Here is a 12689-nt window from a genome sequence, read left to right as displayed (position 1 = left end):
TCTTGCCCAGATCCTAGAAACTCATCCCCCTCTTTGTGGTGAAGCTGGACACCATCTTCCCGCCTCCAGGCCAAGCTGCTGACTGTCTCCCTAGAGAGTTTCCGACACAACCCTGCAAGTGCTGAGCTCCTTCCCATGGATGGTGAAGCCCCTACCTGCTACTTACTGGTCCTATTTCCATCTTTCTCTCAGCCACCCAGGAGTAGAACCTGGGAATCACTTTTATCTCTCTTCATGCCCTGACCTCTTGTAGCCCAAGACTCTACTTCTCTGGTGAGGCTTCCTTCATGACACTGATCCTGATGTCCAGGCTATACATCATGCCACCTGGGGAGCTTTAGTATGATACCACTTCCTTCACCAAACCCAGACCAGTTAAATCTGAATGTTGTAGATGGAGCCCCAATACTGGTAGGGAACGGCCAGGATGAAGCCCCTTTTCCCTTCTGAAACCTGACATTGTGATTGGAGCTCATCCCTTGTGCCTGGACTATTCCAACAACCTCCGTCTTATTGACCCAATTCCCAACTCTTTCTGCTCCTGCCATCCTACAAGTCATTGTCAGCTCACACAATACCATTGCCAGTGCTGTTACCTCTACTCATCAGAAACCTTCAGTGGCTCCCTATTACCATAATAATAACTCTTTGAATGAACAAATAAATGGTTCCCCAATGCAGAATAAGCTGTGTGTGGTGTGGGGCTGTATCTTATCTCTTCTTTCTTATTCACCCCCACACTCTGTTAAGCAGAGTAAATAGAGGGAACTGAGGATCTGTGGAGTGAGTGAACAAAGATATTTTCTTTGCAAATTAAATGCAGTCCTCTCTCTCCCCAAGGCAGAGAAAGTGGGCTAGGTGATTTGACTATCCTTCACGGAGGGGCTTATTTCTTTCCACATCATATACAATCAACTGTGAATGTTCCACACTAATGGAGAGAACAGAATCCTAAATACTACAAAACAGCTGATAATTCAAATACTACAATCTAGTTGATGTTGGAATGCATTTTTGCTTATGAGTGCTTGTGTCAGTTAATTGGGACAATTTTTTTAAATTAGGTAATTAGATGTGTCTTATTTGTTCCCAGTTCGCCCCTCTGCTACACACATACTAAAGGAATAAATAACTCAGCTCCCAAAATAATAAATAATACCCTATTTTTTCTCTCAGCCCTTTCCTGGAATAGAGATAATGGTTAGATTTGAGAATTTTGGCTGGGTGGGGAGAGAGAAAGGCGGGGAGGAGCCCACAGTTAGAGTGAATAGAAAGAACTAGACGTCAACAAGCTGCTTCTCAACTGATTCATTGTTAAAATTTTAGGCAGCATGAGCAACCAATTTGTCAAACTGTTCTCAATATCCACTAAAGCTGAACATACACATCCCTTACGGCCCCGAAATTCCACTCCGAGTTATATACCCAGCAGAAACTTGTACACATGCTCACCCCAAAGCCATAAAAAAGAATGTTCATAACAGCTTTATTCTTAACAGCCCCCAAACTGGGAACAACTCAGATGTCCACTGACAACTGAAAGAATGAATAAATCTTGGTGGTGTCACCCCGTGGAGCACCATACCACAGGAACACACACATGGCAGTGTCACAAATGCCGTGCTGAACAAAAGAAAGTAGACACAAAAGCCTACATCACACATTCCATTTATACGAAGTTCAAGAAGAAAAGGAAAACATAATCTCTTGTGTTAGAATTCAGGACAGTGGTGACTCTTGCTGGCCTGTGACTGGACGGAGCCGTGGAGGTGCTCCAAATGCTGGAATGTTCTGTCTTGATCCTGGAGCTGTTTACACAGGGAGCTTCCTTTGTGGAAATTCACTGCGCTCTACATTTTTGTCTGTGTTACTTTTTTTTCTGTGTGCGTGTTATTCCTCCACAAAATGTGCAAGAGGAAGGGAAGGGAGGGAAGGTCAACTGAGGTGGCACAGCGTAACGGAAGACTTGGAATTTGAAGGCCTGGATTCAGTTCTGACTCTGCCATTTACTAGCCAGTGGCCTTGGACAAGCCACTAACCTCTTGGAATTTTCTGTTTGTTTCATCTACTATACAGACAATAGAAGCATCCCTCAATTGTGGGGAGCAAATGGTGTAATGGATATAAAACTCCTCTGGTATTACAGTAGATCTCTGAAGACAGGCACTCCTGCAGAGGCACCAGCGCTACAGAGAAAGGGCAGCCGGCCCTGGGCAGAGAGCGCTGAGCCGTCCCGGCCTGATTCCCGTTCTTTCTTCACATCTCTCACCTAATCCCTTAATGGCCTGGGTCTCAAAGTACAAGGGCCCCTGGAATAGCCTGGGGGTTTGTGTGAGATGAAGCAGATACAAGCAGATGCGAAGTGCACTCGCCTGTGTTTTCTAAGGTGTAGATTCTGCCAAATTCGTGAATCCGGCACAGAGAACTTCCTGAGCACTGGCAGGGAAAGCCACCACAGTGATGGAAAGACTTCTCACTCCCACCCCATACCTAAAGCTTCCTCTGCTTCTCACAACAAGCCTGAAACCACTGAACTCAAGATGACAGACCTGTGGCACCTCAACGATGAAATGTCAGGGCCGAGAGGACCTCAGTGCCCCGAGAGGGAGAGCTGGCCGATGAGGAAGGCGGGCCCCACCTCATGTAACTTGCTCGTCTTGGAGACCAGTCACGTGGGGAGAGGCTTTGCTTCCAGGTTTATGGTCAAAAGGGCAAAGCTGAGGTCTCCGTACTTGCCACGGTTTGGTTTCACATCATAGTCTTATGTTCCCCAGAGAATCAGAACCAATGGAAATCCTTATTCTTCGTGTGGCTGCATTGCCCCCAGCCGCCCCTGTGCTTAAGGGATTTCCAGTTCCCTGCTTCCAGAGAGCAAGGGCCAGCGTGGCTTGGCCACGGTGTACATGCCAAGTCCAGCGATGTAGGGCCAGCAGCTATAAATACTATTTGATGTTGCTGCTACAACTGCTCTGGAGACACAAGAGCGAAGCCACTCACTTCTATATCCTCTATCAAAATAGGAAAATGGTAATTTTTTTATTAGGTCTCTGAATCTCCAGGAAAAATCTCTATGAAAGCAATGACATTTTTATTTTCTTTTTCCCATTTATACTCCAGATCATATCTGCACACATACGCAGTGTGTGGTGTATGTGTGGGTGTGTGAGTGGCTGTGTGTGTGTGTCTAGCTTTCAGAGAAAATGATACACAAAATTATAGATATGGAAGAGCAAGATTAATAGGAGAGGGTGGTATTATTTCCTTCTTAAAAGGATTTATTAATAGATTTTCCATAGAGTTCTCTAACCACCAGGTTTATCTATTGTATTTAAATATTGGTGTACAGGGCGGCACCTGTGGCTCAAGGAGTAGGGTGCCGGCCCCATATACCGGAGGTGATGGGTTCAAACCCAGCCCCAGCCGAAAACTGCAAAAAAAAGGGGGGGGAGGGGATGTCAGACTTCAGTAATAAAGGCATTTAAAAAATAAATAAATGTTGGTGTACAGATCCTAAACTATATGGCAGAAAGACTAAGCGATCAAGAACCTTAGAAATAAATTAGAAGTCTCTACCCATCAAAAATCAAATATATACAGAAAAATCTCCCTGAAAGTTGAGAAACTCTGGTTTGAGAACGTAAACCACGAGACAAAGATTCCACCTATTTTTAAAATTATTTTTTATTGTTTTTTGTTTTTCCCCAATATTTTATTTTCAGTCTTCTGAGAGCACAGTTATTTATTTTATAAAATAAGTCCCAGCTGAAATGAATTCTCTAGGACTTTAGAATTTCTTCCTTAACACATCCCTACCGAGTTGCTCAGTCGGGAGAACAGAATGACCCATGTACAGATGAACTCTTTGCACTGCGTGTGTCCAAACAGAAGTGTCACCCGCCTCTGGGGCACATTATAGTTTCCAAAGACTTTTCCCTTTGTCATCTCATCCACCCTCCTGTGCAAGATGGCTCGGACATCACAACCCCAGATTACAGACCAGGCAACATATAGATGTTGTCTTAGTGACTGGGTCAAGGCCACGGCTGAGGGCAATGGACCCACAATACGTCCCTGTCCTTTTCCCCACCTGAAAAGATCTGGGGGCATCCCAGGAGCCAGGCTATGGTCAGGAAGAGAGGCTGCAGGGGCTCCTTGTTGGGTGTAAGGTAGAGCATGGTGCTTTTAGGATTCCTCCAACTCTAATTCTCAGTAATTTGGCCAACAGGAGTCAGAGAGAAACACCCCTCCCCACCCAGCTCACTCTTTAACATTATCTTTTGGAAACACAGAAGCCTAAAGTGCTTCCAGGCTTGAAATAAGACACCATTCAGCTCTACTTCCCAAGTTTTCCTGATACTTCCCACCAAGCCAACCCACCACAACCCCCACCAGATACCAGTTAGATAGGTGCCTGGAGGAGCTGACAGAGGGCGGAGAGTGAGAGGGCCGAGGGTCTTGGCATCGGGTGAGCAAGGCCACAGACCCAGCCTGGAGCTCCCATCCCCCGGCTATGCAGATGCTGCTTCTATTTAAGCATGTGGGGTGAGCCAGCCAGGCTTTCCTTCCCAGGAAAAGCACTTTCTTCACTAAGCTTTCCTTCTTCATCCTTCATTCAAACTAATTTTATCTTCTTCCCCCAAACAAAATATCATTTGTTCATGTCTTTTAGATGCCAAAGCCCAGAAGGGATGCCCTTCCACCCTCTGTGCCTGGTAAACACTGTCCATCCCGGTCCAGGTCCTGCCTCCCCCTCAGCCAGCCGGACAAAACTATTCTTAATCCTTTTGACACATCTTAGAGTCTTCACATACTCTGGCCCATACACCAGGATTACTTAAACTGTTATTTAGCATTTCCACTTTTTATTATGGGAAACTATAACATCCACCGTTTGGAAGGGCAGTTGAGTGTAGTCTTATGTCGTTACCTCTCAGCTGGCTTGACTATGATCAAGGGCTGGCCACTGTGGTTTCACTCCTTTCCCCACCCTTCCTCCACTTTTGATTTTTTTCAATCCCAGACATCAGATCATGTCATCTGTAAATACTTCACTATACATTTTGGAGAGATAGCCTCTCTTCTTTAAAACACAACACAATACCTTCACATTAAAAACAAAATCAACCATAATTCCTTAAGAGCATCAAATATCCTGTTGGGTTCAAAGTTCCCTGATTGAAAAATCATACTTCACTGCAGCCTCTAACTCCTCCAGTGATCCTCCTTCCTCAGCCTTCCAAAATACTGAGATTACAGATGTGAGCCCAATGCTTGGCCTATACTTTTTGTTTTAGATTGGTTTGCTTAAATCAGCATCCAAGCAAGCCCACCCGCTATTCATGGCCTAGTCTTACTCATCATAAAGATCTCAGCCTAGACCTTGCTTTCTCCTGGCAGCTTTCCCAAATCCCAGATATGTCCCACCCTCATCCACTTGTCTGTATCTTGATAGACTAGAAGCTCCAAGAAGTTGTGTTTTGAAGTACTGTTCCTGGGCCTCCTTACACAGTGCCTGGTCAGTAGTATTCACCAACGTTGCACGTATCCCCTAAATAAGTGAATGAATGATCTCCCAAACAGAACCAGTTTTCAAATTCCCGTAAGCCGGTTCTGTAACACTTTACACATCAGTATAATGATTTCCGTAGAAATCAGAATCCCCAGCTGGCAAAGACTTCATCATTTTCGAATCTTGGCCCCTAGCCCAGCACCTGACTCTCACAAGGTGTTCATTGAGGGACGGCTGAATGAATAAGGACACTTAGAACAAGCTCTATTTGTGAGCCGTTGGGTTCACAGTCCTGCACACTCGGAGTCTCGTTTTTCTCATCTCTATCATGAAGAATTTGGATGCAGTGATTTCTAAGGTCCTTCTCGGGGACTGGAGAGTCCTCATTTGCCATGTGCTTGCTGCCCTCTGCTGGAGGATTCCTCAGGTCTCCTTTGTCCCCGAAGTTCCTGAAAGTGGCATAGGGACGGGAAGTTCCTTGTCTAGCTAGATTAGACTCAGACATGGGGGTGTGACTCTCTCAGTGTGGAGAAGTGCCAGGGTGAGTCTCAGACAGGGGAAAAGACTAGTGTAGTGGTTCCCACACCCCCGGCTGCACATTAGATCAGCGAGGGGGTTTTACAAGCAGAACCAGTGCCCAGGCCCCACCTGAGGCCAAAACTCCACTTCCTGGGGAGTGGGGCCCATATATATATTAAAAATTATTTTAAAATCCAGCTGGTTCTAACATGCAGCAACATGGGCAAGATCACCTTTATGTATGTATCTTGAGCTAAAAGCTCAGAAAAACAGTAAAATGCCCATCCCAAGAAAGAATAAAAGAAGGCTTTGATTCCATAATACAAAGTCCCCTTAGCTAAACTTTAGAGTTTTCTTTCTTTGACAAACTTTGACAACTTACAACCCGTACAACTTTATTTGGGGAACCAACACCATCTGGTTTCTCTTTCTTTTTGAGATAAAGTTTTCTATGCTTATATATATATATATATATATTTCTGCAACTCCTTTAGTTTTAGATAATGCACCAGGGAGGGGAGGCATGTTTTGGGGCCTAGACATACTGGGTGGGCTGGGGGAGTCCAGACCCTCACAGGCACCTAAGGGCCCTGCCACCACGAGACCTGTGCACCAAGACTTAGTGGGGGGGGAGTAGGGAAATTAATCCAGGCATCTCCTGTTCTCACCCACTCTTTAAAGATCTTCAAACCTCTGGACAAACCCAGCACCTGGACCGGGGGGTGGGCAGTGGCTTGACCCCACCAAGACACAGCCTCTGGACAGTCCTGCCACAGACCCATGAAGTCCATGGTCAGTATTTTAGCTAGTCTGGACCTAGCCATCTAGGGGCAAGGATGTGCCCACCATGCCCACCCTGAGATGCTGTGGAGCACATGTACCCCACCTAGCCCTCTCTATACCTGTTCCCAGGGCCCTGCCAGGAGTATGGGGCAACATTGGTCCTACGGCAGGGAGGGGCAGGCCAGGCTGGGTGAGGCTCCAGAGATCAACAGCCTCAGCACAAGTGGGGCCAGGCAGGAGTGTGCCTCCAAGTCCTCAACACATGCTCTCTTATCCTTTCATACTCTGCTGTCCAAGCACAGATCAAAGATAAAGTTACTAGGCCTCTCAAGACAGCAACCACAGAGCAACCCCGCAGGCACAGGGCCCTTCTCATGGCTCAAATGCCCATCCAGCCACCTGATGGCTACAACTGGGGTGAGAAGTGTGTAGTCAAGTGATAACCTTCAGAAGGAACAGCTCTCAGAAATGCAGATGGAAGGGCTTTGGGTAAACCAATCGGATGTTATTTTTTATTACACAGTGGACATAACTCCCCGGCTCTCTACATTCATAAGCATGCACAGACCTGGAGTTATACTCCAGATACTTTCTTCAGCTTAATTTAGGGACATGACTGAATGGCTACATCATATTCAATGGCAGTATGCAACAGACTAGTTAAAACACTGACCATGGACTTCAAGTCACCACCTGTCCTGGGCCCTGCCCTTTCTCCCCCCACCCTCCCCTCTGACCGGCTCCACACTGCTGCTGTTGGGGGCTCACTCTGAGAACACTGGCTCAGACCCCAGGCAGGGCAGCCACATAGCAGCTCTGGGACTGGAAAGGGCTACAGAGCCCACCCTTGGAAAGTTGGTGGCTGCAGAATGGACTTGACCCTGCTGCTCTGGAGAGGGGAGAGAACAGAAGAAAGGGATTCCCTAAGTCGGGACTCCTGGATTAGCATTACCTAAATGGATGAAGTGAAGCTGTCATCTACCAACCAGATAATGCATCCACCTCTGCCAGGAAGCCAGCACGGCAGCAAATAGGCACCCCATGCCCCCATGCTGTCCCACCCTCACTGCCAAATATGCCCCTCCTCAGGCCATGCTGCTCCGGGGGGTCACCAGGGGGTGTGAGGAGCCCCCAACACAGGGTACTGGAGTTGTGTTGGAGTTGGGTTTGGGGTCGCATACCCCAAAATCTAATCAATACTTGCCAACTTTCTCTAATCTTATATGTGTATTTTACACACAAATGGAATCTCATTGTTTTAATTTGTGGTTTGCATCCCAGCAACTTGTATTTTTTCTTCTGGGTTTTGCCTGTTTGAATTCTTTGACCTGTTTTCTAGGGAGTTATCTTTTCTTACTGATTTATTGTGGCTTTTCGGTTTTCTGTTACTGTTAATCTTTTATAGATGTGGCAAACTAATTTTATTTGCTATTTCACTGTCTTTTAACTGCATGATATTTAGCCTAGCATTGCTGTGGGCACCTTTAGTCCCAGCTACTCAGAGGGCTGATGCAGGAGGATGGCTTGAGCCCAGGAGTTTGAGGTTGCTGTGAGCTATGACACCACTGCACTCTAGCCTGGGCGACTGACCAAGACCTTGTCTCAAAAAAAGAAAGAAAAGCCCTATATGACGTATCAGTTACTATCCATACGACAGCCCCTCCGAGCCTCCGTTTCCAGATCTAAGACATGGGAAAGCAGCCATCACCTTGGCTTGTTGAAGGATCAAACGAGGTAGTATCTGCACAGTTCTTAGCCAGCCACATCATCAGCTCCTAATAAACACTAAGAGCTGCTGCTGCAATTTTATAACCAAACTTCTCTGTGTCATGCAAGAAGACCCTCAAGTCCCAGGCCACATTTCACAGCGCTATCTCAGTAACAGATGGCACCATGAAATGTAAGCACAACAGAACCCAGGGTGCTGTCAGATGCTATCCGGCTGTATATACTTTTCCTTCCGTGGGGTTTTCACTTAGATGTTTGCCAAAGTTGGGGCAAAACTCTGAAGAGCATGGAAAAGACCAAATGCTTTGAGGCTCCAGCTGACTCGACCTTCTTCCTTTGTCACTGCTCCTCCACCAGGCAGCCCCTGAGTACTGCAGCCTCCAGGAAGGCCTGCCCTACCTGGACATGGTGATCGCAGAGACGCTGAGGATGTACCCACCGGCTTTCAGGTACGCACAGCCCTGGCCGGCCTTCGCTGGACCTCCCTATGTACCGCCTTGCTAAGCACATGTGCTGCTGCAAGGCAGGGTCTGAGTCCTCTGGTTCCTTTGCCTCCCTCAGGGCTCCCTGAATGACTGGCCCTTTTCCTATAGGTTAATGGCCTTCTCATAGCACCACTGGCCTTTTCTTAGCATGGCCTTCCTCTCCAACCCAAGCCCATCGCCTTGGCCTCCTAGCCTTTGATGGCTTTTGCCATTCACCCTGCCTGTTCATTCATTCATTCATTCAGCAACTGTTTATTGAATGTCTACTTTGCACCAAGCACTGGAAATCAGCTGTGTATAAAACAGATAGAAAGCCCTGCCCTTGGGCCTGACACTCCAGTAGGGGACTGTCTGAGGACTGGGAGCTCCTCCCCACCACCCAGCAGCCCCACCTGTCACATCCTGGGGCTCAAACACAACTCACCACCAAGGACGTCTGCCTCAGGCGCGTCTCACTCGTTCCTCCCTGCCATCCTCCCTGGCACTGTGAGCTGTAGCTGCACTTACTATTTTCTTGGACCCATTCCCACCACACCACAACATTTGACTGAGGTACTGGCAGTCACACCAATTTATAAGTACTGTGACAGCAGGAATTAAGTCTTGCACTTTGAACTCTCCCCGAAACAAGGCACCGCCCCAGAGAAGGACATTTTAATTCAGGTCCCCAGACTCTTAGGGAAAATGAAATGATGCAGATTTCAGGTTCTATAAGTGGAAGCTGTGCACAGCACCAACTATACAGTATAAATTCCACTCAGCAGGTCTGTGAATTAATATTCCACACGAACCACACAGAGATACTTTTACAATTTTTAAAGAGAAAATGTAGGTGATCTGAGGGTATCTCAAAACGATATTTCAAACCAAAAACATTACAAATAGTGTGATTGTAGATATTGTCCAAATGTTCAAGTCCAAAAGCAAAGAGAAAGTTCCAGTGGTGATTCAAATTGCATTGTCCTCAAGCACCCAGGGTTGCAGTCTCTTGGTGGGGGAGCAGGCCAGTAACTCAGGGGCTCTCCACACCCTCTCCTGACACCAGCATTAAGTGCTGGTGCTTCTCTGGGTGCAGTGGCTCACTCCTGTAATTCCACTGTTCTGAGAGGCTGAGGCAGGAGGACCGGTTACACCCAGGAGTTCAAGCACAGCCTGGGCAACATAGTAAGACTCCAACTCTACAAAAACTTTTAAAAATTAGCTAGATGTGGTGGTAAAGACTTATAATCCCAGCTACTTGGGAGGCTGAGGCCGGAGGATCACTTGATCCCAGGAGTTCTGCAGTGAGCTATGATCCCATCACTGTTCTCTAGGCTGCGTAACAGAGCAAGACACTGTCTCTAAAACAATCTTAAAAATAAAAATGGTAAGAAAAAGAACCGCTGTTCCAGCCCTTCCCTAATTTCCTTGGGAGCCTCAAGGCAACTGTCACTCAATCTTTTTTTTCATGATTTATATCCAGCTTCCTTTCATGAGGACTGCGGGCAGCTGGTGTACATGGTAAAATGAAGTTCAAAACAAAGCATTCAGGAATCAAACAGAACAATGGCTGATTACAGGAGAGAAGCCTTTACTGGGCCCCAGAGATGGCCAATAGCTGGGGTCAGGCGTGGGCTTGGTGGCCAAGGCCCCTGGCAGACGGGGAAACCAGCTGAGCTGAACAGCTGTGTCCTCCAGGGGGAGGAAAGTATATAAACCAATCAAAGAACACATTATTGCTTGGATCTAAACTCAATCAAGAATTCATCACGTGAGACAGAATAGACGACATGTTAAGTCACAAAGGGGACACGCTCAAAAAGGAAAAAAAAGCAGTGGACGGGTTCTTCAGCAAATGCTGTGGCCCATTAGAAATAGCAAATTACAAGAAGAAATTGGGGCAGGAGTTGCTCTGGGGACCCAGATGCTGATGCTCTCAGGACAGAAATAGAGAATCTGGACCAATTGGCTCAAATTCCCTCCTAAAGGTGCACAAAGTGTCCTGTGCCCAGAGGACACCAAACAAACCGCTCTTGCTCTACTGTGTGGTCCCGGGGGAGCTCTGCACTGCTTGGCACATTTCCTCCCCTGGGTTAAGTGGGGACACACCTGCTCTGCTTGCCCCCAGAAGCAGCTGAGGCCCAGTGGGTAGTATGTGAGCAAACCCAACGTCCTCTGGGCCGCACGCAGTACAGGTGCGGGGCGAGGGGCCAGAGGCGCTGGGCGTCCAGCTGAGGTCCTCATACCTGTTCACATTTTCTTCCCATGGCTCAGCTGGCTTCTGTTTACAAACACCAGAAATGGGAGAGAGGGAGAGGCACCATTCTCACCCAGGGAAGAGGATGGTCCACGTCTGTGCAAAGGATGTGAGAGGGAGTGCAGGGAGAGTGAGCATTTGATTCGATTTGATTATTTTCTCTCATAAAAGCATGTTGACTTTTCCCAAGCACCGGCACAACTTGACTTATCCATACAAGAAACTCAGAACAGCCCTTGTGGAAAACATAATGCGTCTCAAGTGTGACTGATGCGAGTCGGCTTCCGCACTGCACAGTAGCAGATGTTGCTGGCCTCTCCTGGGGCCTGGTCGAGCTGGACAGGAGGCCCAGCAGCACAGAGAAGGGAAGGCCTATTTTCCTGCTTCCCAGGTCCTGTATCCAAGTCCAAGCTGTCTCCAGTAAAGATGAAAAAGCAAGAGTCAGGGAACACCCTTATCTGACCCCCTTTGGAACTAGGGGTATAGACATCACAGCCCATCTGCCTGTCCAGATTCAGTGCTGCTGTTGGCCACTGGCACAGAGGAATTGCTTTCATCACTTGGGGTCTGATGGGTTCCTACCACCCTGGCCTGTCATTCTTCCTGACTGTTTATGGGAAAGGCTCATAACACAGACATGAATGTGGTCAGGAGCCATGGGTTATTCTTAATATTTTTTATAAGCAGGAGCAGGGCATAGCTATAATTAGTGTAATGACTGTAATTCTCTAAGATATTTAGAGAAGCCCAATCCCATATATAACTTGAAGTAAAAACTAGTATAGAATTATTTTCAATGTTTATATTACCAAAAGAACATATTTATACTTAAAAAAAACATTCTAGCCCAGGTAACAGAGCAAAACCCTGTCTCAAAAATAAATGAATAAATAAATAAATAATTTTTTTGGAATCCTAAACAATAAAGGATACAAAGAAAAAGAACCCCTGGGACCCCAGCCATCCTCTAGGCCAGTGCTGTCCCCTAGAGGAGATAACGGTGCAAGCTTAGGCATTCTTCCAGAAGTTTTATGTTCATAGGCAGAACACAAAGTCTATCCTTTAAATATAAATAATTCATAAAAGAAATTATACCATTGGGTAAAATAAACAATCTTGGTCAGACGCTTTCCTCTCCAACAGAAGAGGCTGTCTGTGGTGATACAGACCAAATTTCCTTTAGGTAAAACCTCACCGGGACTTACCCAGAGCATCAGATTATATAGACACAGAGTAGAATGGTGGTTTCCAGGGCCTTGGGTGGGGTGAGGGGGACAACTCAGAATCAGTGTTTAACAGGCACAGAATTTTGGTTGAGGAAGATGAAAAAGTTCTGGAGACAGATGGTGGTGATGGTTGCACAGCAATGTATGTACTTAATGCCATAGAGTTATGCACTTCAAATGGTTAAAATGGGAAATGTTATGTT

At 46.7% G+C, this 12689-nt stretch overlaps 1 protein-coding gene across 1 annotated transcript in view; it reads left to right on the top strand.

Moving 5' to 3' along the window:
- TBXAS1 (thromboxane A synthase 1) overlaps window positions 1–12689 on the top strand; it is a 160216-nt gene that overhangs the window by 140684 nt on the left and 6843 nt on the right. Inside the window, exon 10 of the mRNA XM_003791652.3 lies at window positions 8897–8988. Coding sequence (XP_003791700.1) covers window positions 8897–8988 — 92 coding nt within the window. The remainder of the gene's footprint in view (window positions 1–8896; window positions 8989–12689) is intronic.

This window comes from Otolemur garnettii, unplaced genomic scaffold (assembly GCF_000181295.1).
Source record: "Otolemur garnettii isolate 467f Iridium unplaced genomic scaffold, OtoGar3 scaffold00049, whole genome shotgun sequence".
NCBI lineage: Eukaryota > Metazoa > Chordata > Mammalia > Primates > Galagidae > Otolemur > Otolemur garnettii.
This window is presented reverse-complemented; position numbering and strand designations above follow the sequence as displayed.